Genomic DNA, 27,063 nt, shown 5'->3' with positions numbered 1-27,063 from the left:
AGGCCTCCAGCCCTCACTCACCGGTCCTGGCCTCCACAGGGACTGGGCCGTGGCGTTTCCCATTCTGGAGTCCAAAGAGCAGGAACTTGTACTTGCGGGCCGGGTCCAGCCCTGAGACGGTGACTGCTCGGAGGTCTCCGCTCACAGGCACTGCCTGGGGCTGCCCCTGCGTGTCCCTGTACTGCACCAGGAAGGAGTCAAAGGGCCCCTGGGCTACGGTCCACGAGAGGCCCACTGAGTCCGAGGTCACGGCTGCCACCGTCAACTCCCCCAGGCGGGGCTCCACGGGCGGCGGTGTGGGCAGGGGCACTGAAAAGAGCAGAGCAGGCCCATGGGTGAGAAGGCAGCACCCTGCCCGAGGGAGGCAGTGCTCTCCCGGGACTGGAATGAGCACAGCGGCCTTCTCTAAAGCGCGCTTGCTTTAGAATCTGTGCCCTGCATTGCTGTAAGCAGCTCACAAACAGCGGTGCACTTAACCCTTTGCAAAACATATGAAGTAGATGCCATTATTATCATCACCCCAACTCTGCAGGGATCTGAAGGTTAGGAAACGCCTGCAAAGTCGCACAATCACTACATTCGAAGGCACATGCAGATCTGGGCAACTGAATCTGAAGCACTTTCTGAGCCACTGAAATACTCCTTAAGGGAGCCTGAAGACTAACAAATGAGCACGAGCAACCTGGAGGTTCCAGATCACGATGGGAGGAAGGAAGCTACAACAAAGAGGGCATGGACTACCTGCCCATCTGACTCCACACAGTCTCCATGAATCCAAGGATGAGGCAGGATCATTAGCAACATGGGAGAAAAGACAGAAACCTAGAGGCCCAGTCATAAGAGGTGCCAAGATCCAAAGGAGAAACACAAGGGGGCTACAGAGGTAAACCTGGGGACGAGGGCCTGTCCCCCAACTCACCCGTGACGCCCACAGCGGACACTGGGCCCACGCGCCTCCCCTCATAGAGGCCGTACAGGTGCATCTTGTACTTGCGCCCAGGCTCCAGGCCCCTCACAGTGACCTCGCTCTCCTCGCCCCCGACACGCACCGCCTGGGGTTGCCCGTCCCTGTCCTTGTACTGCACGGTGAAGGAGTCGAAGCGCCCCTGGGGGACGGTCCAGGAGAGGCTCAGCGAGTCAGGGGAGGATCCTGTCACTGTCAGCTCCCCCAGGAGCGGCTCCTCGGGGGGCTCCGGGGCCTCCGTGCTGGGTTCTGTGGGGCTGGGGGTCTCTTCCTCTGCAACTGAAAAGGGGAGAGAGAGAGTGAGGGGAATGTCCTTGGGTCCTGGGGAAAATGAGGGAGACGCCAAGGCTATGACTGGGGGACCTGAGGTCAGTTCAGAGAGGCCCATTCTTGGGGCTGGGGGGTCCTGCTCAGCTGACAGCTAACACCATGACAAGTTCCAGGGTCAGCTGTGGGGGACCTGGGACAGCCACCGCACAGCAAAGCTCCCGACGGCGCCTCCCTGCTCAGGAGGAGCCAGGGGTCAACCTCACAGGAAGGCCCAAGGGGAGCCCCAGCCCCAGCCACAAGCAGGTCTGTGGTGCTGACCAGACCCCTGTCACATTCCCCACCAGTCATCACCAAAGAGCAAGAGGGTGGCCCTCCCACAGCACCCACCCTGTGGCTCCCACTGTTCACTCACCCGTCACCCCGATGACAGACACAGGGCCCACGCGCTGGCCACCGTGGAAGCCGTACAGGTTCATCTTGTACTTGTGGTCTGGCTCCAGGCCTGAGATGGTGACCCCGTCCTCGTGCCCCGGCACCCTCACCGCCTTGGGCTGCCCGTCCCCATTCCTGTACTGGACCAGGAAGTGGTCAAACTGGCCCTCGGGGACCGTCCAGGACAGGCTGAGGGAATCGGGGGTGGCGTCAGTCACGGTCAGCTCCCCCAGGCGAGGCTTGATGGGGGGCTCAGGGGTCGTGGTGGGTGCTGCTTGGGTGGTCTCGGCTTCATCCTCTGGAGCTGGACAGACAGGTATGGGGACAGTGAGGTCCCTGGGTCCTCAGTTCAGCACAGAAAGGATGTGTCACAAAACACAAAGTGCCCGAGAGCAGGACGATGCTGCCCACAGTGCCTCTAGCAAAGCTCTTCTTGCTCTCCTCTCCTGTGGCCTTTCCTATCCCTCACCCTGAACCCCTGCCCTCAGCCCCCACCTCACCCCCACCTCCCAACACCCAGGCCACCTCTCCCTGTCCCTCCAGCACCGCCTCTCTTCTGAGCACAGCCCCACTTGGCCTCTGCACCCTCGGCCTCCCTGCACTGGGGTCTCCTCGCCATCTTTTGTTCACTGGGCTTCTGTCTTTGCTCCCCAACAAACTCAGTACATCCCTCCCGAGGCCAGAGCTCGGGGCATGTTCCTGGACCTGGCCCCTCACCAGCTGCCAGCAGCCTCAGGGCATCTTTACCCTGAATCCCCCTGGATACCTTCTTCCCCCACCTCCAGTCCCCGGTCCTGGTTTGGGCCACTGTCACCTCTCACCAAGGCCACCAACTGCCTACTGGCCTCCCTGCCTCCAGGTTCCGTGTCATCCCATCCCCATCTTCAGCCCCCATGGATGAGCTTCACACAGGCACAGCTGCTGGGGCCATCTCAGCACAGACCTGAGCAACCTCATCCCTGAGAGACCCCAAGCCTGGTGAGCTGCCCTCTCCTCTGCTCCCACACTTCAGGATGATCTACTCACCGCAAAGGACACCCCACTCAATCCTCAGTGCTTCTCACACACCATGCTCTTTCTAGCCTCCCGGCCTTTGCACCAGCTGTGATGATCTGGCACGCTTCACCTCCTCTCACACACCATGCTCTTTCTAGCCTCCCGGCCTTTGCACCAGCTGTGATGATCTGGCACGCTTCACCTCCTCTCTAAAGCTGTCACCAGGCTAAGGCCTGCCTGGCCTCAGGTCCTGGCTGTCCCCTGAGTATCCACAGGCAGGGTGGCTTAGATATTCCTGCCTGACCCTGGGTTTCCTGTCACATGCTCACCCACGTTTGCTTTCTTACTGGTCCACAGCCTGTCCCCCACGACGTCAGTCCCATTAGGACAGGAACTTATCCCATTAGGATATGAACCCTAATTCTGAGCCTAACCTCTGTGAGGATTCATGAATGCAAGAAAAATTTGCTTCAACAAATTCTAGGAGAGTTTCCAAATCTGTTATTGGGAGGAGCTTTACTACAAAGGTGTTCTGTGATTTGCACATAAATATTCATGGCAGCATTATTCATGATAGCTAAGAGGTGGAGGCAACCCAGATGTCCATCAATGGATGAAAGGATGAGTATGTATAAAATGAAACATTATTCAACCTGAAAAGGAAGGAAGTTCTGGCCAGGTGCAGTGGCGCTTGCCTGTAATCCCAGCACTTTGGGAGGTCGAGGTGGGAGAATCGCTTGAGGCCAGGAGTTTGAGACTAGCCTGGGCAACGTAACAGGACCCCATCACCACAAAAAATAAAAATGAAAATAAAATATAAAAGAAATTCTGACGGATGCTACGACATAGATGAACCTTAAAGATATTGTATTTAACAAAATGAACCATTCGAAAAAGACAAATATTTTATGATTGCACTTATATGAGGTATCTGAAGTCAAATTGATAGAGACAGGGAATAGAATGGTGTTGCCAGGGGCTGGGGCAAGGGGAGAATGGGGTTCGTGTCTAGTGGGCAGGAAGTTCCCGTGTGGGAAGAGGAGCTCTGGAAGTGGAGGGTGGTGGTCCATAGCAATGTGAGTGGACTTCATGCTGGACTGTATACTGGAAAGTGATTAGAATGGTGAATTATATCATGAGTACTTTACTACAATAAAAAAACAACAAAAAAAGTGTGTTCCTTGGACCAGTGGCATCAAGATCAAGGAGAATCTTATTAAAAATGGATGGCCGGCCGGGCACGGTGGCTCACGCCTGTAATCCCAGCACTTTGGGAGGCCGAGGTGGACAGATCACGAGGTCAGGAGATCGAGACCATCCTGGCCAACCTGCTGAAACCCATCTCTACTAAAAATACAAAAAATTAGCTGGGCGTGGTGGCGCACGCCGGTAGTCCCAGTTACTCAGGAGGCTGAGGCAGGAGAATCACTTGAGCCTGGGAGGTGGAGGTTGCAGTGAACCAAGATTGAGACACTGTACTCCAGCCTGGGTGACAAAGTGAGACTCCAAAAAAAAAAAAAAAAAGGGAAAGAAAAGAAGAGAAAAGGAGAGTCTCTGACCCTACGCCAAACCTGCTGAATCCAAATCTGCCTTTTAACAAAAATCAGCAGGCATTTGGATACTCAGAGGAAGGAATACTCTTGAGAGTATGTTTTCACGAAGACTGGAGAAACAGCAGTGTCTTCCAGGGCCATCTTCCCCAGCCTGCCTCACTCACACTCACTCACCTGTCACACCCACGGCAGACACCGGGCCCACGCGCCGCCCCTCGTGGAGGCCGTACAGGTGCATCTTGTATTTGCGTCCGGGCTCCAGACCCCCCACGGTGACCTCGCTCTCCTCGCCCCCAACGCGCACCACCTGGGGCCGCCCGTCCCTGTCCTTGTACTGCACGGTGAAGGAGTCGAAGCGGCCCTGGGGGACGGTCCAGGAGAGGCTCAGCGAGTCAGGGGAGGATCCTGTCACCGTCAGCTCCCCCAGGAGCGGCTCCTCAGGGGGCTCTGGGGCCTCCGTGCTGGGTTCTGTGGGGGCGGGAGTTTCTTCCTCTGCAGCTGAGAAGAGGGGACAGAGAAAGTGAGCCAGCTTCCCGGGGGGATGTCCTTGAGGCTTGCGGGGAAGGAGAGCGAAGTCGTGGCCATGAATGGGGGCCCGGAGGTCAGCTTGGAGAGGCCCATCTTTGGAGCTGGGCGGTCTTGCTCAGCTTGCAGTCAACACACATGACAAGCTCTGAGGTCAGTGCTGGGGAACTTGGGACAGCCACCAATAGAGCTCACAGGGCCCTTCTCCACCCAGGAAGACCTGTCAGTCCTCAGGGAAGTGGGGAAAAGCACAAAGGTACCAAGGCTCAGCCAAGAGCAGAGGGGCTTCCTGGGCTAGTTCACCCATCACCAGAGAAAGGGGGACCCTCCCACAGGCCCCACCGTGGGCTCCCACCGTCCACTCACCCGTCACCCCAATGACAGACATGGGACCCACGCGCTGGCCACCGTGAAAGCCGTACAGGTTCATCTTGTACTTGTGGTCTGGCTCCAGGCCTGAGATGGTGACCCCGTCCTCGTGCCCCGGCACCCTCACCGCCTTGGGTTGCCCGTCCCCATTCCTGTACTGGACCAGGAAGTGGTCAAACTGGCCCTCGGGGACCGTCCAGGACAGGCTGAGGGAATCGGGGGTGGCGTCAGTCACGGTCAGCTCCCCCAGGCGAGGCTTGATGGGGGGCTCAGGGGTCGTGGTGGGTGCTGCTTGGGTGGTCTCGGCTTCATCCTCTGGAGCTGGACAGACAGGCATGGGGACAGTGAGGTCCCTGGGTCCTCAGTTCAGCACAGAAAGGATGTGTCACAAAACACAAAGTGCCCGAGAGCAGGACGATGCTGCCCACAGTGCCTCTAGCAAAGCTCTTCTTGCTCTCCTCTCCTGTGGCCTTTCCTATCCCTCACCCTGAACCCCTGCCCTCAGCCCCCACCTCACCCCCACCTCCCAACACCCAGGCCACCTCTCCCTGTCCCTCCAGCACCGCCTCTCTTCTGAGCACAGCCCCACTCGGCCTCTGCACCCTCGGCCTCCCTGCACTGGGGTCTCCTCGCCATCTTTTGTTCACTGGGCTTCTGTCTTTGCTCCTCAACAAGCTCAGCACACCCCTCCCGAGGCCAGAGCTTGGGGTGTGTTCCTGGACCTGGCCCCTCACCAGCTTCCAGCAGCCTCAGAGCATCTTTACCCTGAATTCCCCTGGATATCTTCCTCCCCCACCTCCAGTCCCCGGTCCTGGTTTGGGCCACTGTCACCTCTCACCAAGGCCACCAACTGCCTACTGGCCTCCCTGCCTCCAGGCTCCCTGTCACCTCATCCCCATCTTCAGCCCCCATGGATGAGCTTCACACAGGCACAGCTGCTGGGGCCATCTCAGCACAGACCTGAGCAACTACCTCCTCATCCCTGAGAGACCCCAGGCGTGGTGAGCGGTCCCCTCCTCTGCTCCCACACTTCAGGACGATCCACCCACTGCAAAGGACACCCCACTCAATCCTCAGTGCCTCTCACGTGCCGTGCTTTCTAGCTTCCCGGCCTTTGCACCGGCTGTGATGATCTGACACGCTTCACCTCCTCTCTAAAGCTGTCACCAAGCTAAGGCCTGCCTGGCCTCAGGTCCTAGCTGTCCCCCGGGTACTTGTGGTCAGGGTGACCTCATTGTCCCTTCCCAATCCTGGCTTGGCCCCTGGGCTCCACATGCTCATCCTTCTTTGCTTACTTTCTGGTTTTCCGCTTGTGCCCACAACTGTGAGGCCCATGAAAACATGAACTTGTGTGTGTCACTTTCCAGCTTCTGCCTATGAAAGAAAAAAGCAGCCCTGACACCCGTGAGCTGCCCTTTCCCTCAGCCAGGCCGCGATTGCTTGGGACTGGCCTGGCACAGTCTGATCTTGGCGTGGTCCAGTTGAACACAGACAATTTCATGGAACATCAACATCAGACTAGGCCATTAGTCAGTAGGATGGATCAAGGCAAGAACAAGGCCAGTCTGTGATCATGTCTCAATATAGACAAACTCTAACACTTTCCAAAGCACAAAAATAACCAAACATCACCCATCCAGCTAATCTGAGTGACAGTTGCTTCTTTACCAATGGCAGCTTTGGCCTTGCTCTAGGTTGACCCCCGCAAAGATAAGACTTAGTGAGACGCCTGGTAACGGGGCTATCCCTTCTTCCTGACAGCGTCTAATACAGAGCAAAACCTTGCTTCCTTAAACGCTTTCCCAAAATACCACCACAAGCCCAGTTCCTTAACAATCTCTTTCTAAAGCCTCTTCCTGAGTCACCCCACAGTCGTCCTGCACTGCACGGAGCATAACTCCATCCGTTCAATTTTTGGTGAGTTTCTGGAGGTCGTTGGCCAGAGGACATTGATACCCTAAAATTACAGTGCCTGGATCAGGGCATGGAATTCTTTGTTGAATGAACAAATTGGCCCATTGGAGGGAAAGGTCTGTTCCTATTCCTCTTCCAATGGTGGGCTTTCAGAGTGCATAGTCAACACGCTGCCCCTCACTGCCTTCTGTCTTCCTTCACGGCCCCCAGTCAACTCCACAGAGAAAGCACCCTACCAGGAATCAGGGACGCAGAAAAATTCTCTTCAACAGATTTCAAAAGAGGGTCCAATTCCTTGGTCGTGAGGAACTTTGCTACTCAAGGGGCGTGATCACGGGCCAGCAGCATCTGCATCATTTCTTGTTGGAAACGCAGAATCTCTGGCCCTAGCCTAAACCTGTTGAATCCCAATCTGCCTCTTAGCAAGATCCCCAAGCATAGAAACGTGCAAAAGAAGCCCGACTGGTGAGAATATTTTTGTTTTCATGAAGTTGCAGAGAAAGCAACATCTTCTAAGGCCATATTCCCCACCCTGCCTCACTCACAAACACTCACCTGTCACACCCACAGCAGACACCGGGCCCACGCGCCGCCCCTCGTGGAGGCCGTACAGGTGCATCTTGTACTTGCGCCCCGGCTCCAGGCCCCCCACAGTGACCTCGCTCTCCTCGCCCCCGACACGCACCACCTGGGGCCGCCCATCCCTGTCCTTGTACTGCACGGTGAAGGAGTCGAAGTGGCCCTGGGGGACGGTCCAGGAGAGGCTCAGCGAGTCAGGGGAGGATCCTGTCACTGTCAGCTCCCCCAGGAGCGGCTCCTCGGGGGGCTCTGGGGCCTCTGTGCTGGGTTCTGTGGGGCTGGGGGTCTCTTCCTCTGCAGCTGAGAAAAGGAGATATAGAGAGGATGCCAGGTCCTTGGGTGATATGCTCAGGTCTTCAGGGGAAGGAGGGAGAAACCACGGCCACAACTGGGTACGTGAGGTCATTTCAGAACAGGCCATTCTTGGGGCTGGGGGGTCCTGCTCAGCTGACAGCTAACACACATGACAAGTTCCAGGGTCAGCTGTGGGGGACCTGGGACAGCCACCAGCACAGCAAAACTCCCGATGGCTCCTCCCTGCTCAGGAGGAGCCAGGGGTCAACCTCACAGGAAGGTCCAAGGGGAGCCCCAGCCCCAGCCACAAGCAGGTCTGTGGTGCTGACCAGACCCCTATCACATTCCCCACCAGTCATCACCAAAGAGCAAGAGGGTGGCCCTCCCACAGCACCCACCCTGTGGCTCCCACCGTTCACTCACCCGTCACCCCGATGACAGACATGGGACCCACGCGCTGGCCACCGTGGAAGCCGTACAGGTTCATCTTGTACTTGTGGTCTGGCTCCAGGCCTGAGATGGTGACCCCGTCCTCATGCCCCGGCACCCTCACCGCCTTGGGCTGCCCGTCCCCATTCCTGTACTGGACCAGGAAGTGGTCAAACTGGCCCTCGGGGACCGTCCAGGACAGGCTGAGGGAATCGGGGGTGGCGTCAGTCACGGTCAGCTCCCCCAGGCGAAGCTTGATGGGGGGCTCAGGGGTCGTGGTGGGCACTGCTTGGGTGGCCTCGGCTTCATCCTCTGGAGCTGGACAGACAGGTATGGGGACAGTGAGGTCCCTGGGTCCTCAGTTCAGCATAGAAAGGATGTGTCACAAAACACAAAGTGCCCGAGAGCAGGACGATGCTGCCCACAGTGCCTCTAGCAAAGCTCTTCTTGCTCTCCTCTCCTGTGGCCTTTCCTATCCCTCACCCTGAACCCCTGCCCTCAGCCCCCACCTCACCCCCACCTCCCAACACCCAGGCCACCTCTCCCTGTCCCTCCAGCACCGCCTCTCTTCTGAGCACAGCCCCACTCGGCCTCTGCACCCTCGGCCTCCCTGCACTGGGGTCTCCTCGCCATCTTTTGTTCACTGGGCTTCTGTCTTTGCTCCTCAACAAGCTCAGCACACCCCTCCCGAGGCCAGAGCTCGGGGCGTGTTCCTGGACCTGGCCCCTCACCAGCTGCCAGCAGCCTCAGAGCATCTTTACCCTGAATTCCCCTGGATACCTTCTTCCCCCACCTCCAGTCCCCGGTCCTGGTTTGGGCCACTGTCACCTCTCACCAAGGCCACCAACTGCCTACTGGCCTCCCTGCCTCCAGGCTCCCTGTCACCTCATCCCCATCTTCAGCCCCCATGGATGAGCTTCACACAGGCACAGCTGCTGGGGCCATCTCAGCACAGACCTGAGCAACCTCATCCCTGAGAGACCCCAGGCGTGGTGAGCTGCCCTCTCCTCTGCTCCCACACTTCAGGATGATCTACTCACCGCAAAGGACACCCCACTCAATCCTCAGTGCTTCTCACACACCATGCTCTTTCTAGCCTCCCGGCCTTTGCACCAGCTGTGATGATCTGGCACACTTCACCTCCTCTCTAAAGCTGTCACCATGCCGGGCACGGTGGCTCAAGCCTGTAATCCCAGCACTTTGGGAGGCTGAGATGGGCGGATCACAAGGTCAGGAGATCGAGACCATCCTGGCTAACACGGTGAAACCCCGTCTCTACTAAAAAATACAAAAAACTAGCCGGGCGAGGTGGCGGGCGCCTGTGGTCCCAGCTACTCCGGAGGCTGAGGCAGGAGAATGGCGTAAACCCGGGAGGCAGAGCTTGCAGTGAGCTGAGATCCGGCCACTGCACTCCAGCCTGGGCGACAGAGCCAGACTCAGTCTCAAAAAAAAAAAAAAAAAAAAAAAAGCTGTCACCAAGCTAAGGCCTGCCTGGCCTCAGGTCATGGCTGTCCCCTGGGTACCCATGGACAGGGTGGCTTAGGCGTCCCTCTCTGGTCCTGACCTGAGCCCTGGGCCTCCCTATCACATGCTCACCGGCCTTTGCTCATTTGCTGGATCGCAGCCTCTCTCTCCATGGCATGCCTTTCCATAATGTTGATATATTCCTTTCAATGTGAGCCCCATCAAGACAGAAATATGTATAGGAAAATAGTAGAGAAGGGCACATTTTCTAGGGCTGTCTTCCGACCCTGCCCCACCCACACTCACTCACCTGTGACACCCACGGCAGACACCGGGCCCAGGCGCTGCCCCTCGTGGAGGCCGTACAGGTGCATCTTGTACTTGCGTCCAGGCTCCAGGCCCCCCACGGTGACCTCACTCTCCTCGCCCCCGACACGCACCACCTGGGGCCGCCCGTCCCTGTCCTTGTACTGCACGGTGAAGGAGTCGAAGCGGCCCTGGGGGACGGTCCAGGAGAGGCTCAGCGAGTCAGGGGAGGATCCTGTCACTGTCAGCTCCCCCAGGAGCGGCTCCTCGGGGGGCTCTGGGGCCTCTGTGCCTGGTTCTGTGGGGCTGGAGGTCTCATCCACATCCTCTCGTGGGGCTGAAAGATAATATAGGGGGATACAGGGTTTAAGGGTTTAAGGGTTTAAGGGCGACTTGCTTTGCCAGTGCTGTCAACAGAGGTCATACATCAAATGCACCCCTCCAGAGCAGGCTGAGGGCTGGGGCAGCTTTGTGTTGGTCATTTAGCGACTCTTGGAACAAGAGCCGGTGAGGTATCCCCGAGCCCCGGGCCTGTACTGCTGGCAGAGCTGCACTGTTACAAACCTCCAGAAGGCAACTGAGACATAGTGTCAGGAGCCAAAGTAATTCTCATTTCCTTTGACCCAATAATCCCAGTTCTGGGCATCTATCCTAAGAAAATTATTAAAGCAGGAAAAAGTTATAGCATGGAAGAATTCATGATGGGATTATTCATGACTGCAAATGTGTCAGGAACACAAATGACCCATAGAAGAGGATTAATTCTGTTAGAGTTTTCACCACCACACATCAAACAACCATTGAAACGATGATTAATGCTGGTTGTGTCGCCGCAAGGTGAATGATTACAATGTACTTGTGTACAAAAAAGGAAGAGCCAAGAGTTTTATGAACACTGATGGCAACTTTAAAACACGCTCTGCATGCAAAATGCAGAAAGGAAATGTGCACTACACACATTGTTATTAATGCCGCCAGCTGGGGGAGAAAGCAGGACTATGAGATTCTGTTTTTCTGTTTTTCAGGCTTTCCACATAGTGTTGCTATATTATTTTCACTAGAAAAATGTGGGCCAAAAAAGAAATTCTGGGCCAGGAGCGGTGGTTCATGCTTGTAATCCTAGCATTTTGGGAGGCCGAGGCGGGTGGATCACCTGAGGTCGGGAATTCGAGCCCAGCCTGGCCAACGTCATGAAACCCTGTCTCTACTAAACATACAAAAATTAGCCAGGCGTGGTGGCATGCACCTGTAGTCCCAGCTACTCAGGAGGCTGAGGCAGGAGAATTGCTTGAACCCGGGAGGCAGAGGTTGCAGTGAGCTGAGATCACACCACTACACTCCAGCCTGGGCAATACAGTGAGACTTGGTCTTAAAAAAGAAAGAAAGAAAGAAACAAAGAAAGAAAGAAAGAAAGAAAGAAAGAAATTCTGGGCTACAACAATTAATAATCGAGTGTGGGGTGGGGGTGGGGTAGCAATGCAGATGGAACAGGAGGGGCAGGGGTGGGTCCCTCAGCCTGTCCTCGGTCAGTTCTGTGGTTCCCCACGGTGGGGGTAGGAACATAAAACTGAACGTGGACCAGAACGGCTTACCCCTAGATTGTGAATTTTTCTAACGTTCATTTTCCAATAATTTCCCTATTCCCCGTTTCCCAAAACTCAGATGGTCCTCTGAACACGCATATGGAAATGAGGCTTCTCCCCCGGGAATTGGGGATGCTGAGTGAGGCTGCTTCCTTTGTCTGGATGGTCTTTGGGAGATGAGCTCGCTCCTCACTTGGTATCACAGAGGTGGCGACCTGCCCTGCAAGAGACCGCTTCTCAGCAGGGCTGATTCTTCCCCATCAGTAGGAATTCTCGAAAAATACTCTAAACCAGGCATAACATCCTGGCTGAGGATGACTTAGACAAGGCAGCCTGACTGCACCTTTGGAATTCAATTCACTTCATGATCCCCACCCCTCCAATTTCTTATGGACTAGACATTTTGAACTTTCTCAGAATTAGAAATGAAATAAGTCTGGCCAGGTGCGGTGGCTCACGCCTGTAATCCCAGCACTTTGGGAGACCAAGGCGGGCAGATCACCTGAGGTTGGGAGTTTGAGACCAGCCTGAACAACATGGAGAAACGCCGTCTCTACTGAAAATCCAAAATTAGACGGACGTGGGGGCACATGCCTGTAATCCCAGCTACTCGGGAGGCTGAGACAGGAGAATCGCTTGAACCCAGGAGGCAGAGGTTGCAGTGAGCCGAGATCGAGCCATTGCACTCCAGCCTGGGTGACAAGAGCGAAACTTCATCTCAAAGAAAAAAAACGAAGGAAAGAAATGAAATAAGCCGCGAGAGTGATAGGGGAGTAGGACAGATGGAGTGTAAAGAAGAAGACATTATATACTTTCTCTTTTCCCTTCCCCTGATTATACAAGAAATGTTTGCCATTTAAGAAAAGTTGGACTATGCAGAATAGAATAATACAGGAAAAAAATGTGCTGGAACATTCTATTCTAACAAATCATGCAACCGGTGGGATGTATTTCTTTCCAGTCTTCTTGCCACACCTGTTACTTTCAAATGGTTGTGATCAGCATCTTACAAACATTTGGGCTCCTTTTTCTTCTTTTTTGAGACTGAGTTTGGCTCTATCAGCCAGGCTGGAGTGCAGTGGTGATCTCGGCTCACTACAACCTCTGCCTCCCAGGTTCAAGTGATTCTCGTGCCTCCAACTCCCAAGCAACTGGGATTACAGGCATGTGCCACCATGCTTGGCTGATTTTTGTAGTTTTAGTAGAGATGGGGTTTCACCATGTTGGCTAGGCTGGTCTGGAACTCCTGACCGCAGGCGATCAGCCCGCCTCGGCCTCCCAAAGTGCTGGGATAACAGGCGTGAGCCACCGTGCCCAGCCTAGGCTCTCTTTTTTCAATGTAACATTATAAAGTAAGGGTCTTATGTTAAAACATTTCAGTGGTGGCATAATAACTCTTTTTATAGATGTTGCCTAAATTATTTAGTCATCCCAACGTGGTTTGACATTGGATTGTTTCTCTTGTGTGCATTTGTGTATGTGGTTATAAGAATGCTGTGATTAAGATGGAAAGAAAGGAAAATTCTTGTAAGTCAGGCTTGGTGTGCGCCTGACATATTTCACCTTTGGAGGTTATCAGTGTTTGACCATTAGAGGGAGGCCACGCCAAAGTGAACAAGCAAACCACTAGCATGGGCCACAGCCACGGGGCACAGAGCGAGGGCAGGACACAGCCACGGGGCACAGAGCAAGGGCAGGACACAGGAGACAAGGCCTGGACCCCCAGGGCTTGGTGAAAGGGCACAGCAGTAAATGAGGTACCTATCAGGGAAAGGTAGTTCTCCCCTGAGACCCCAAGCACTACTCACCAGTCACGCCGACGGCGGACACTGGGCCCACGCGCCGCCCCTCGTGGAGGCCGTACAGGTGCATCTTGTACTTGTTCCCGGGCTCCAGGCTCCCCACGGTGACCTCGCTCTCCTCGCCCCCAACACGCACCACCTGGGGCCGCCCGTCCCTGTCCTTGTACTGCACGGTGAAGGAGTCGAAGCGGCCCTGGGGGACGGTCCAGGAGAGGCTCAGCGAGTCAGGGGAGGATCCTGTCACTGTCAGCTCCCCCAGGAGCGGCTCCTCAGGGGGCTCCGGGGCCTCCGTGCTGGGTTCTGTGGGGCTGGGGGTCTCTTCCTCTGCAGCTGAGAAAAAGGGACACAGAGAGGATGGCAAGGTCTCTGGGGGATGTGCTCACATCGTGGGGAAAAGGAGGGAGAAGCCAGGGCTATGACTGGGGGGCATGAGGTCAGTTCAGGGAGGCCCATTCTTGGGGCTGGTGGTCCTGCTCAGCTGACAGCTAACACACATGACAAATTCCAGGGTCAGCTGTGAGGGACCTGGCACAGCCACCAGCACAGCAAAACTCCCGACGGCTCCTCCCTGCTCAGGAGCCAGGGGTCAACCTCACAAAAAGGTACAACGGGAGCCCCAGCCCCAGCGACAAGCAGGTCTGTGGTACTGACCAGACCCCTGCCACCATTCCCCACCAGTCATCACCAAAGAGCAAGAGGGTGACCCTCCCACGGCTCCCACCCTGGGGCTCCCATTGTTCACTCACCCGTCACCCCGATGGCAGACACGGGGCCCACACGCTGGCCACCGTGGAACCCATACAGGTTCATTTTGTATTTATGGTATGGCTCCAGGCCGGAGATGGTGACCCTGTCCTCATGTCCTGGCACCCGCGTTGTCTTGGGCTGCCCATCCCCATTCTTGTACTGGACCAGGAAGTGGTCAAACTGTCCCTCAGGAACCGTCCAGGAGAGGCTGAGGGAGTCAGGGGTGGCATCTGTCATGGTCAGCTCCCCCAGGCGAGGCTTGATGGGGGGTTCGGGGGCGGGAGGTTCTGTCGGGGCTGGGGCCATTTCTTCATCCTTTCCTGGGGCTGCATCAGAAAATAGAGAGAATGGGTGGACATGCCTGGTGGGCCTCCTTTTAGCCAAGAGACTCTGGGATTCTCTTAGACACACCAGGGGCCCACAGCCTGGATGCTGGTGCCCCCAGCTTAGGATATCATTCTTCTGCTTTGAATGCTCAGTTAACACCACACCTCTGGTGAAGTCATGATGCTCAGGTGGCATCCCCGTGACGCTCAGTGTGGATGCCTGGAACCCTCAGGAGCTGCCAAGCAAATTTGTTTTGCAGGACAGAATTGATGTTTTATAAGAATACCAACCAGGGCTGGGCGCGGTAGCTCAGGCCTGTAATCCCAGCATTTTGGGAGGCCAAGACGGGCGGATCACGAGGTCAGGAGATCGAGACCGTTCTGGCTAACACGGTGAAACCCCGTCTCTACTAAAAATACAAAAAATTAGCCAGGCGTGGTGGCGGGCACCTGTAGTCTCAGCTACTTGAGAGGCTGAGGCAGGAGAATGGTGTGAACCTGGGAGGCGGAGCTTACAGTGAGCTGAGATCGCTCCACTGCACTCCAGCCTGGAGATAGCAAGACTCCGTCTCAAAAAATAATAATTAAAAAAAAAAAAAGAAAACATAACAGCAACCAGGGCTGGGCGAGGTGGCTCAGGCCCATAATCCCAGCACTTTGGGAGGCCGAGGCGGGCGGATCACCTGAGGTCAGGAGCTAGAGACCAGCCTGGCCAACATGGCGAAATCCTGTCTCTACTAAAAATACAAAAATTAGTCAGGTGTGCTGGCACATGCCTGTAATCCCAGCTACTCGGAAGGCTGAGGCAGGAGAATTGCTTGGATCCGGGAGGCAGAGATTGCAATGAGCTGAGATCACAGCACTGCACTCCAGCCTGAGAGCCTGGGTGAGAGTGAGACTCCATCTCAAAAAAAAAGAAAAAGAAAGAAAGAAAGAAAGAAAGAAAGAAAACAAAGAACACCAACCAAGCATAACAGGCAAGGTGTATCAGGAGGTTCATCCACTTGGGCTTGGATATTCCACCTAATTCTGAGCATTTTTAGAAACCAACTTAGATTTTATAGCTGAGGGTAGAGAGATGAGACCACATGAGGGCATCTTTGCAGCTGAGTTGTCTCTGGACCTGGCAGTAGCTCTGCTAACTTATGGCAGAGAGTGCACCTCCAGTTTTGCCAGCTCTTTTGGCCCGTATGAAATCAATTGCTTTGTTTTCATTGATTTCTTTAATCTTTTCTGCTCTTCATAGGGTTTTATTCTGCCTTCATAGTGGAATTACAAAATCATCACATTTCATTGGTCTGTTCTTTTTGAGAACTGAATCTTTTTTTTTTTTTTTTTTGAGACGGAGTCTCGCTGTGTCTCCCAGGCTGGAGTGCAGTGGCGTGATCTCGGCTCACTGCAAGCTCCGCCTCCCGGGTTCACGCCATTCTCCCGCCTCAGCCTCCCAAGTAGCTGAGACTACAGGCGCCCGCCACCACGCCCGGCTAGTTTTTTGTATTTTTAGTAGAGACGGGGTTTCACCATGTTAGCCAGGATAGTCTCGATCTCCTGACCTCGTGATCCACCCGCCTCGGCCTCCCAAAGTGCTGGGATTACAGGCTTGAGCCACCGCGCCCGGCCGAGAACTGAAAAGCATCTAGGGGGTAACAGCTATAAAAGAGCTTCCAAAAGCATCAAAGAGCCGAGTTACAGGGTAATGAAGGGAAAATGCCTTGTTAAGTTGTGCACACGGCCAATATTTGTAATTAAAGTAATAGTATCCATGTTAACAGGATTCAGTGTTGTTTTAAAAGTAAATGGGTATTAATCTGGGGGCTTAGAGAACACATACAATTTTTCCCACGGAAATCAGTGATAATTATGAGAATTTGCCCTAAGGGATTTTCAGGAACTTCCTACTTTCCTCAGAAGGGAAAGACTGCAGTTATCTCTCGTTGAGTGTGAGAGCCAAACCACACTCCCACCCATCCTTCAGGACAGGTATGGTTATTCCTTCTTTACAGATGAGGAAAAGGAGGTACAGAGAGGTTGTGTGTGTGTTTTTTGTTTGTTTGTTTGTTTTGTTTTTTTTGAGATAGAGTCTCGCTCTGTCACCCAGGCTGGAGTGCAGTGGCTCGATCTCAGCTCACTGCAACCTCTGCCTCCTGGGTTCAAGCCATTCTCCTGCCTTAGCCTCCCAAGTAGATGGGACTACAGGCATGTGTCACCACACCCAGCTAATTTTTGTATTTTTAGTAGAGATGGGGGTTTCACGATGTTGGCCAGGCTGGTCTCAAACTCCTGACCTCAGGTGATCTGCCCCCTTCAGCCTCCCAAAGTGCTGGGATTACAGGCGTGAGTCACCGTGCCCAGACAGGTTATGTGATTCTCTTGAGGTCACACAGCTCAAATGGGCTGAGGCTATGGTCAACCCCAGGTGTACCTCAGTCTGTGTTATTTTCCTGGTCCCCCACCTCTTTGAGAACCCAAAAAGCCCATGTGTAAAGGGTAGAAGACCTGGGGCAATACCAAAGGCTTGGAGTGAAGGCACTAGCAGAACCATTCCCAGGAGCTTGGGAGGCTCAGGGAAAGTAAAATAAAGCCACCAGATACTGACAATAAAGGGGAAACTGAGTCTAGTTCAGGGCAGGGCCCAGTGCCCTACTGCACACTCACCAGTTAAACCAACAGCAGACACAGGGCCCACGCGCTGGCCACCGTGGAAGCCATACAGGTTCATCTTATACTTGTGGTCTGGCTCCAGGCCCGAGATGGTGACCCCGTCCTCGTGTCCCGGCACCCGCACCGCCTTGGGCTGCCCGTCCCCATTCTTGTACTGGACCAAGAAATGGTCAAACTGGCCCTCGGGGACTGTCCAGGACAGGCTGAGGGAGTCAGGGGTGGCGTCTCTCACCGTCATCTCCCCTAGGCGCGGCTTCACAAGAGGAGCATCAGGGGACTCCTCTTTGGGGGCTGGGAAGAGATAGAAACAGAACCTTTTCTGTTGCTGGAAGGAGCTGTTGAGGCCCCAGCTGCTCGAACTCAGGTCAGAAGGTGGGCCCAGTCTGGGCCTAACTGAAGATCGATTTCTGATTATAATCGTTACAGTCTTTTGTGGCTTCCTTATGGTCCCTCAAACATGCCAGGCGGCCTCCTACCTCAGCACTTTTGCAGTGACTGTTCCCTCCACCTAAATGTTCTTTCCCCAGATATCTTCATGGCTCATCCCCACCCTTCCTTTAAGTCTTTGTTCAAAAGCCACCTTCTTCTGGGCCTTCCTTGACTGCTCTACTTAACATTTCAGTTTTCTCAACTGCAATGTATCCTCCTTCTATAGACCTAATTTCAGCAACGAATTGGAAAACAATAGTTATGAGACACTCGGGAGACTGTAGCACTACCTGGATACATGATATCAAGGCATGATTGTTCATTTATCAAGGTATGCTAATTGTATTGTGGAATTTTATTATTTATTTATTTATTGACAAAGAGTCTCGCTCTGTCACCCAGGCCGGAGTGCAGTGGCACGATCTTGGCTCACTGCAACCTCCACCTCCTGGGTTCAAGCAATTTCTTGTGCCTCAACCCCCCCAAGTAGCTGGGACTATAGGCACATGCCACCACGCTCTCCTTTTTTTTTTTTTTTTCTTTTTTAGTAGAGATGGGGTTTCACCATGTTGGTCAGGCTGGTCTCAAACTCTTTACCTCAAGTGATCCACCTGCCTTGGCCACCCAAAGTGCTGGGATCAGGTGTGAACCACCTCACCTGGCTGTATTGTGGGTTTTTTAAAAATAATTTTTCAAAAAAGAGATATACCTTTAAATATTTAGTGATGAAAGGATAGGGTGTCTGTGGTTCGTTTTAAAATATTGCAGTAGTATAACCATACAATGCAATACTGTTTGGCAATAAAAAGCAATGTAGTGACTGAGAGCAGGTGGCTCATGCCTGTTATCCCAGCACTTTGTAAGGCCCAGGCAGGAGGATTCCTTGAAGCCAGGAGTTTGGTATCAGCCTGGGTAACACTGTGAGACCTCATCTCTACAAAATTTTTAAAAATTAGCTGAGTGTGGTGGCAAGCACCTGTGGTCCCAGCTACTTGGGGGGCTGAGATGGCTTGAGCCCAGGATTTTGGGGCTGCAGTGAGCTATGATCATGCCACTGCACTGTAGCCTTGGCAATAGAGTGAGAATTTGTCTAAAAAAAAATCAATCAATCAATCAATCAATAGCAATGTAGTAAATGTAGTACTTCTACATACTACATCGATGAACCTCAAAAACATCATGCTCAGTGAAAGAAGCCAGACACAAAACGATACATATTGTGTGATTCCATTTATACGAAATGTCCTGAAAAAGCAATCTACAGAGAAAAAATTAGATTGGTTATAAACTAGGGCTGAGATAGGAATGGATCTGGACCCAAGATTTCTTTTGGGGGTGATGGAAAAGTTCTAAAATTAGATTGTGGTGATGGCTGCACAAGTAGGTAAAGATACTAAAATCAGTAAGCCGTACACTTAAAACAAGTGTATTTTATGCCACATGAATTATATCTCAATGAAGGTGTTAATAAAGAAAACATTCAGGCCGGGTGTGGCGGCTCACGCCTGGAATCCCATCACTTTGGCTGAGGTGGGAGGATCACTTGAGCCCAGGAGTTCAAGACTGGCCTGGGCAACATGGCTAAACCCTGTCTCTACAAAAAACACAAAAAATTAGCTGGGCATGATGGAGTGCGCTTGTAGTCTCAGCTATTTGGGAGGCTGAAGTGGGAGGATCCCTTAAGCCCAGGAGGTTGAGGCTGCAGTGCAGTGAATTGTCATTGTGCCAGTAGACTCCAGCCTGGGTGACAGAGTGAGACCTTGTCAAAAGAAAGGAAGAAAGAAAGAAAGAAGGAGAGGGAGAGAGGGAGAGAGAGGGAGAGGGAGAGGGGGAGAGAGAGAGAGAGAGAGAGAGAGAAAGAAAGAAAAACATTCTAGTGATTCTAGTGGAGGACATGAGTGGGGCAGAGATGAGTCAGACTGGCCAGAAGTTGATATTTGATTGAAGGAGGGTGGCAGGGTGATGGGTACCTGAGGTCTTTGTACTATTCTTTCTATTTACACATTTGAAATTTTATTTAACAAATACTTTTAATTTAATTAATTTGTATTTCAAAAATGTGTTCCAATCCCACAAAAAGAGTTCTCTATAGAGCTCCAAGGAAAAGCAGAGTCACAAACCAGCCAGTGAATCACCTCCTGAGAGGCCTCAGTCCCCGGGAGCCTCTCCCACATGGCTGGCACTTCTCCTGGATTTGCTCTCTTAGTCCCCAGATCACACCCATCCTGAGGCTTTAGCGAACAGGGTGCATTATAGGTTTGAGGTCTTGGGATCCTGGGTCCCTAGTGGAAGAGATGCTGGAGGCTGCACTTTCCTAAGACCCAACCCAGAGGGCTCTGCAGCGCACACTCACCCGTGACGCCCACAGCGGACACCGGGCCCACACGCCGCCCCTCGTGGAGGCCGTACAGGTGCATCTTGTACTTGTTCCCGGGCTCCAGGCCCCCTACAGTGACCTCGCTCTCCTCGCCCCCGACACGCACCACCTGGGGCCGCCCGTCCCTGTCCTTGTACTGCACGGTGAAGGAGTCGAAGCGGCCCTGGGGGACGGTCCAGGAGAGGCTCAGCGAGTCAGGGGAGGATCCTATCACTGTCAGCTCCCCCAGGAGCGGCTCCTCGGGGGGCTCCGGGGCCTCCGTGCTGGGTTCTGTGGGGCTGGGGGTCTCTTCCTCTGCAGCTGAGAAAAAAAGGACACAGAGAGAGTGAGGCAGGGTCCCTGGGGGATGTCCTTGGGACTTGGGGAAAAGGAGGGAGAACCCAAGGTTATGACTGGGGGACCTGAGGTCATTTCAGAGAAGCCCATTCTTGGGGCTGGGTGGTCCTGATCAGCTAACACATGACAAGTTCCAGGGTCAACTGTGGGGGACCTGGGACAGCCACCAGCACAGCAAAACTCCCGACGGCCCCTCCCTGCTCAGGAGGAGCCAGGGGTCAACCTCACAGGAAGGCCCAAGGGGAGCCCCAGCCCCAGCCACAAGCAGGTCTGTGGTGCTGACCAGACCCCTGTCACATTCCCCACCAGTCATCACCAAAGAACAAGAGGGTGGCCCTCCCACAGCACCCACCCTGTGGCTCCCACTGTTCACTCACCCGTCACCCCGATTGCAGACACAGGGCCCACGCGCTGGCCACCATGGAAGCCGTACAGGTTCATCTTGTATTTGTGGTCTGGCTCCAGGCCCGAGATGGTGACCCCGTCCTCATGCCCTGGCACCCGCACAGCCTTGGGCCGCCCATCTCCGTTCCTGTACTGGACCAGGAAGTGGTCAAACTGGCCCTCAGGAACTGTCCAGGACAGGCTGAGGGAGTCGGGGGTGGCGTCTGTCACGGTCAGCTCCCCCAGGTGAGGCGTGATGGGGGGCTCGGGGGTTGCGGTGGGAGGTTCCGAAGGCTCCTCCTCCTCCGGGACTGGACAGAGACATGGAAAGAGAGGACTGAGGTGGGCAGGGTATCTGCGGGACTCTGCTCTCCTCTGGACTCTCCCACCATCTGAAAGGAGGCACAGTGGGCAGAGTTCTCACCTGTCAGGGCCTCGACATGGACAGGACCCACATGCTTCCCATCGCGGAAACCATACAGGGTCACCAGGTATCTGTGGTCGGATTCCAGGCCAGAGAGGGTGATGTCATTCCGGTCACCTCCTGTACGGACCGTTTGGAGTTGCCCTTCTCTATCTGTGTGCTGGATTTCGAAGGAGTCAAATTCTCCCTCAGTCACCATCCAGGAGAGATGCAGGGTGTGCGGCGTGGCCTCCTCCACTGTCAGCTCCCCGAGGCGGGGCTCAGGCGCTGGAGGGGTCGGGGCCGTGGTCTCAGTTTCCGTGTCTTCCCTGCGGGCTGGTTCACAGAGACAGGTAGAGACAGATGGCCGGTCTGTTGCTGTACCCAGACTCTCAGGAGAAGTGAGGGAGGAGAGGGAGCGAGGGCAAGCATCAACAATCGAAAGACCAGCTTTTGCTGCACGTGGGTGAATTTCAAAAGCATTGTGCTACGTGCAATAAACGAAACACAAGAGACTGCGTATTGTGATTCCATTACACAGAAAGCCAAAATGCTGTCTCCAGAATGACTGAAAGCAGACAGTGGTTGCTGGAGGCTGGGGCTGGGGCAGTGGACTCTAAAGCGGCACAAGGAAACTTTCTGGATCAATGGAAATGATATAAAATGGGAAGTTCAGAGATCTTATGGCTCAGTCAGACTTGGAGAGCCAGGCGGGAAGGAGGCACAGGTGTTCCAGCTGCCGCACACTCACCAGTTATGATGACGGCTGAGATGGGGCCCACACGCTTGCCGCTGTGCAGGCCGTAGAGCAGCAGCTTGTACCTGTGGGCGGGGTCCAGGCCCGGCACGCTGACCTCCCTGAGGCTGCCCTCCACGGGCACCACCTGGGGCTGCCCGTCCCTGTCCTTGTACTGGACCACAAAGGAGTCAAATTGGCCCTCAGGGACTGTCCAGGAGAGGCCCACGGAGTTCTGGGTCACGCTGGTCACCTGCAGCTCCTCCCCCAGACGGGGTTTTGGGGGACGCTTTGTTCCAGTATCGTCCATAGCACTCCGGGCCTCTGAGATGGAGACACGGAGAGGAAACGGCTGAGCTGTTTCTGGAAGCCTGGGTGACCTCGAAGGGCAGGATCGAGAGGTCTGGAGACAGGGCTTTGCGTGGTTGAGTCCTGCTGGGCTGTGCTAGGGGCTTGTGCAGGGACGTGGGGAGCTGGATCTGAGCCGAGTGGCTGGGGCCAAATAATGGTAATGGCAGCCACCACAAGTGATCATCTGCTGCTTGGCCTGAGGGGAGCAGAGCAGGGACCTGCAGGGAATGCCCCTCACCCGTGGTGCCGTCGGCAGTGAGGGGGCCATGGCGCTTCTTGCCCAGGAGGCCATAGAGGAGGAATCTGTACTTGCGGCCGGCGTCCAGAGGGGCGATGGTGACAGAGCGCTCGTGGCCCTCCACGGGCACCACCTGGGGCCCGTCTTTGTCTTTGAACTGGACCACAAAAGAGTCGAACTGGCCCTCAGGGACCGTCCAGGAGAGGTGCAGTGAGTCTGGGGTGGGGTCTGTCACCCACAGCTCCCCAAGGCGAGGTGGGGCCCCTGGGCTGGCGTCACCTCGGGCAGCTGATGGAGAGGAAAGGTTCTTGTGTTTATTTTTTCCAGAACGACTCCGTGACTGCCTCCCTCTGGGGCTGGAAAAACCCAGAACTGCCCAAATGCTCAGTGCTTCCCCAAAATATTTCCATCACCTCCCATCCTCACCACCATCTCCATCTGGTCCACGCCTCTTTCCCCTTGACCCAAATTGGGAGGGTCACCTGTCCTGAGTCACCTCCGGGAAAAGAGATTCCCTAGCTCCCTGCTTCGTCTTACTCCCCTTTCTGTCCAGCCTCTTTCCACCTCTCACAGACTGCTTCCCCAGCACCCAGCAGGGTGCAGCTGCTTGCAGACTGGGTCTCTATCTCCTCTTACCCAGGAGCACATGACTTGGCTGGCCCTTGAGGAAAGGAGTGATTTGGCCAGCCCCGAGGAGCACAGGATCCCTGATGGGGGCAGACAGCAGGTTGGGGAGGCAGGATGATATGACACAGGTAGCTCTCACTCCTTCTCCTTTCCCTTTCTTATTCTCACTGGCTGGCCCGGGAGAACTAAGGCTCCCATGGGACCTGGTGAAGAAGCGTGGGCTGCCTGTGAGAATGTTGAGGGGGATGAAGCTGGGGAGCTCAGGCAGGGAAGGGATCTAGTGTCTGCCCGAGGAGCCATCCCAGGGCTTGAGAAGGAGCTGGCCTGCTGCCTTCCTGGACGGTGAGGATGCTGACGACATTGTTATTGCAAGTTTTCTGGCAACAGGGAGCCCCCAGGGGCAGGGGAGGGCCTGGACTGAACCCTCGGAAAGGGGCACAACTGGGCTGGGCTCCTCTGGTTCCCAATTTCTGAGGCTCCAGAAGGAGGGCAGAGAAGGAAGGACAGCCTCTGTAGGAGGCACATATGGGCCCAGACAGGCCTGAACTAGGAGGTTGAGAACCTGGGTGAGAGTCGTAGGGGAGACAGCAAAGACTCTCAGGAGGTGATGGATTTGCAAGGCAGGAAGGGCTCCTGGCTCTCCTTGCCCCTTCTCCCAGCACCCCCAGGCTCCCACATCCACCCTGCAGGAAGAGGCCTGCAGGGGCTTCCCTCATCCAACAACAGTGGAAAATACAAGAAGAGAGGCAGAGTCAGCAGCGGAGAGCAGACCCAGGAACTGGACCCAGTCTCCTGGTCCTCATCTGCTTTGTGGCTTTTCTTTCTTTTTTTTTTTTTTTTTTTCTTGGTCTTTTTGGAGACAGAGTCTCGCTCTATCACCTAGGCTGGAGTGCAGTGGCACGATCTTGGTTCACTGTAGCCTCCATCTCCCGGGTTCAAGTGATTCTTGTGTCTCAGACTCCCGAGTAGCTGGAATTACTAGCACCCGTCACCACACCCAGCTAATTTTTGTCTTTTTAGTAGAGACAGGGTTTTGCCATGTTGGCCAGGCTGGTCTCGAACTCCTGACCTCAAGTGATCCACCTGCCTCGACCTCCCAAAGTGCTGGGATTACAGGCGTGAGTCACCATACTAGCACCATGTGGCTTTTCAAATGAGACAGAGCAGGTGGACAAAGGCAAGACTCAGTAGAGGGAGGGAAGAGAAGGGTGGGAAGGCTGTGGCCTCAGGCTCAGCTGTGTGGGGGCCCCTCTCACCCGTCTTTGCCTCCACAGAGACTGGGCTGCGTCGTTTCCCGTCCTGGATCCCAAAGAGCAGGAACTTGTACTTGCGGGAGGGTTCCAAGCCAGGGATGGTGACCTCCCGCTGGTCTGCAGCCACAGGCACCACCTGCGGCTGCCCGTCCCTGTCCTTGTACTGAACCACAAAGGAGTCGAATTCACCCTCAGGGACTGTCCACGAGAGGCCCACAGAGTCAGGGGTTACATCCGTCACTGTCAGCTCCCCTAGGCGTGGCTCCAGGGGAGGTTCGGGGGCCTCCGTGGCTGGGGCTGGTGGGAGGGGAGCTGGGATTTGGGAAGACAAAGAACATGGTTGAGATCTCTGAGGGGAGAACCCATGGGTTTTGAGGGCCTCAAGGGGGCTGTGAACTGAGATGGGGAATAGTTACACATTTATTTCCAGACCTCTAACTGAAATGCAGCATTTCTTTCAAAAACTAATATAGAAAACCAACCAGAGTAGAATTATTGTGACTTTGTTACCAATAGAAACCACGGATGTTTTCACGTCACCTTAGAGTTATTGCAGAAACTTTAAAATACCTTTTATATCCATCACTGCTTCTAAATTTTGTAGTTTAGTAAACACATCACCAAGTCCTGTTATTTAATGAGCTAGTCAATAAGTTCAAGTATTACTAAATCATAAATTTGGATTTTTAGGAAATATTTTGGGCCAGGTGCAGTGGCTCACGCCTGGCACTTTTGGATGCCGAGGTGGGCGGATCACCTGAGGTCAGGAATTTGAGACCAGCCTGGCCGACATGGTGAAATCCTGTCTCTACTAAAAATACAAAAAATTAGCTGGGTGTGGTGGTGCGTGCCTGTAATCCCAGTTACTCTGGAGGCTGAGGCAGGAGAATTGCTTGAACCCGGGAAGTGGAGGTTGCAATGAGTTGAGATCACGCCATTGCACTCCAGCCTGGGTGACAAGAGCGAAACTCCGTCTCAAAAATAAAAAAGAAATATTTTGATAACTGTCTATGAATATAATTTGTTTCCTTTGTAATCCTATACATTTTATTTTACAGATTTAAAAACATTGCCTTGAGGCGGGGTAGGGGTTTCACCAGATGCCACAGCACAAAAGTTGTGGAGAACCTGTGCCCAGGAAACCATGAGGGGCAGGAAGGAGCCTGGAGCAAGAGCAAGGGCGGCCTCCTGGAGAGACGAAAACTCGCGTGGGCCAGGATGGAACACAGTGCAGGCAGGTGGCAGAGGACTCCTGAGAAGGGACTCAGGATATGCAGCACTTCGCCTCAACAAAAAAGGCCAGAAGCGGGAGGTGGCAGCTGTGTCCAAGTCACAGCAAGGTTGTAAAGAGAAGGGGTGGAAACAGCTATGGGCAGTTGGAGAGGGGGAGAGAAAGTCTGTGGCTGGATTTAGGCCAAATGGGAAGAAGACATTCCCCTAGGCGGGGGGCAGAGTGGAGATGGGGAAGGAGCTGGAGGGCTGAGAAGGTTCCAGCCCTGGGAGGAGTAAAGGGGTCAGGGAACAGAAAGACTGGCAGGGTCACTGAGTCAGGGCCTGAGGGGATCCAGCCCCTCAGTGAGGGTGCGGTGGTACCAAGGCAGGGCTGGGAGAAGGGCCATGGAGTGGGGAGCTCTGGATAACCAGAGATGGGGACTGAGTCCCCCCATTACTCACCCGTCATGATGACCACAGACAGGGGGCCCACGCGTTGCCCATCATGTAGTCCATACATGTTCATCTTGTATTTTCTCTCAGGCTCCAGGTTGTAGATTGTGACCTCCTGCTGGTCTGCAGCCACCGGCACCGCCTGAGGCTGCCCGTCCTTGTCTTTGTACTGGACCATGAAGGAGTCAAACTGGCCCTCAGGGACTGTCCAGGAGAGGCCCACAGAGTTGGGGGTCACATCTGTCACTGTCAGCTCTCCTAGGCGTGGCTCCAGAGGGGGCTTGGTGGCTGGAGGGGTCTCTTCTTGTTGTGGGGCTGGGACAGAGATGGTAGGGGGCTGTTAGTAAAGAACCCCCCTTTTCTTATAGTAATGATGTCTAGTTATTTTTTGCTATTTTTTTTGAGATGGAGTCTTACTGTCACCCAGAGCAGTGGGAAACCTCAGCTCACTGCAGCCTCTGCCTCCCCGGTTCAAGCGATCCTCCTGCCTCAGCCTCCCAAGTAGCTGGGACTACAGGTGTGCGCCACCCTGCCTGGTTAATTTTGTGTGTGTGTGTGTATTTTTAGTGGAGACAGGGTTTTGCCATGTTGGTCAGGCTGGTCTCAAACTCCTGACCTCAGGTGATCCACCTGCCTCAGCCCCTAAAGTGCCGGGATTACAGGTGTGAGTCACCACACCCAGCGATGTCTGTTGCATTTGTGGAAACTGCAAGATGGTTTTGATGTAAAAGTGTATTGATCTGAACACCTGTCTGGTCAACAATCCTTCACTAGGTCCCTGCCTGGTGTCTGAGGCTGCACTTGTTGGGGGAGAAGAGTGTCAGCTGTCATTGACACCCTAGGAAAGTGCTGAAATTCCATCTATATGCCAGTGACTCCAGATTTATACTCTCTGTCCAGACCTCCCCTGAATCCCAGACTAGTGTTTGTGCAGTGTCTTCCTTGGAGGCCTACTTGTGTGTCAAACTCAACAAGTGCAAAACTGAGCCTCCAAGCTTCCCGACACCTGCTCCAGCCACAGCCTCCCCACCTCAGTAAGATTACAACCTT

At 54.3% G+C, this 27,063-nt stretch overlaps 1 protein-coding gene across 13 annotated transcripts in view; it reads right to left on the bottom strand.

Annotated features, from left to right (window-relative positions):
* Positions 1-27,063, bottom strand: part of TNXB (tenascin XB) — a 69,992-nt gene that overhangs the window by 7,128 nt on the left and 35,801 nt on the right. For 5 of the 13 annotated variants that reach the window (XM_045390171.3, XM_045390172.3, XM_065542961.2 and 2 more), the window contains 18 exons: positions 26,023-26,328; positions 24,352-24,660; positions 22,469-22,756; positions 21,895-22,203; positions 21,165-21,479; positions 20,734-21,051; positions 19,997-20,320; positions 17,209-17,505; positions 14,227-14,553; positions 13,487-13,810; positions 10,100-10,432; positions 8,320-8,643; positions 7,579-7,902; positions 5,107-5,430; positions 4,390-4,713; positions 1,647-1,970; positions 920-1,243; positions 22-309 (listed from right to left, as the gene is read on the bottom strand). In XM_045390171.3, the coding sequence (XP_045246106.2) occupies positions 22-309; positions 920-1,243; positions 1,647-1,970; positions 4,390-4,713; positions 5,107-5,430; positions 7,579-7,902; positions 8,320-8,643; positions 10,100-10,432; positions 13,487-13,810; positions 14,227-14,553; positions 17,209-17,505; positions 19,997-20,320; positions 20,734-21,051; positions 21,165-21,479; positions 21,895-22,203; positions 22,469-22,756; positions 24,352-24,660; positions 26,023-26,328 (5,682 nt within the window). The remainder of the gene's footprint in view (positions 1-21; positions 310-919; positions 1,244-1,646; positions 1,971-4,389; positions 4,714-5,106; positions 5,431-7,578; positions 7,903-8,319; positions 8,644-10,099; positions 10,433-13,486; positions 13,811-14,226; positions 14,554-17,208; positions 17,506-19,996; positions 20,321-20,733; positions 21,052-21,164; positions 21,480-21,894; positions 22,204-22,468; positions 22,757-24,351; positions 24,661-26,022; positions 26,329-27,063) is intronic. The other 8 variants (XM_045390177.3, XM_074038416.1, XM_074038418.1 and 5 more) reach the window with 6 other exon arrangements.

This window comes from Macaca fascicularis, chromosome 4 (genome assembly GCF_037993035.2).
Source record: "Macaca fascicularis isolate 582-1 chromosome 4, T2T-MFA8v1.1".
NCBI lineage: Eukaryota > Metazoa > Chordata > Mammalia > Primates > Cercopithecidae > Macaca > Macaca fascicularis.
Note: the sequence above shows the minus strand (reverse complement) of the source record. Positions and strands in the feature narration are given on the sequence as shown.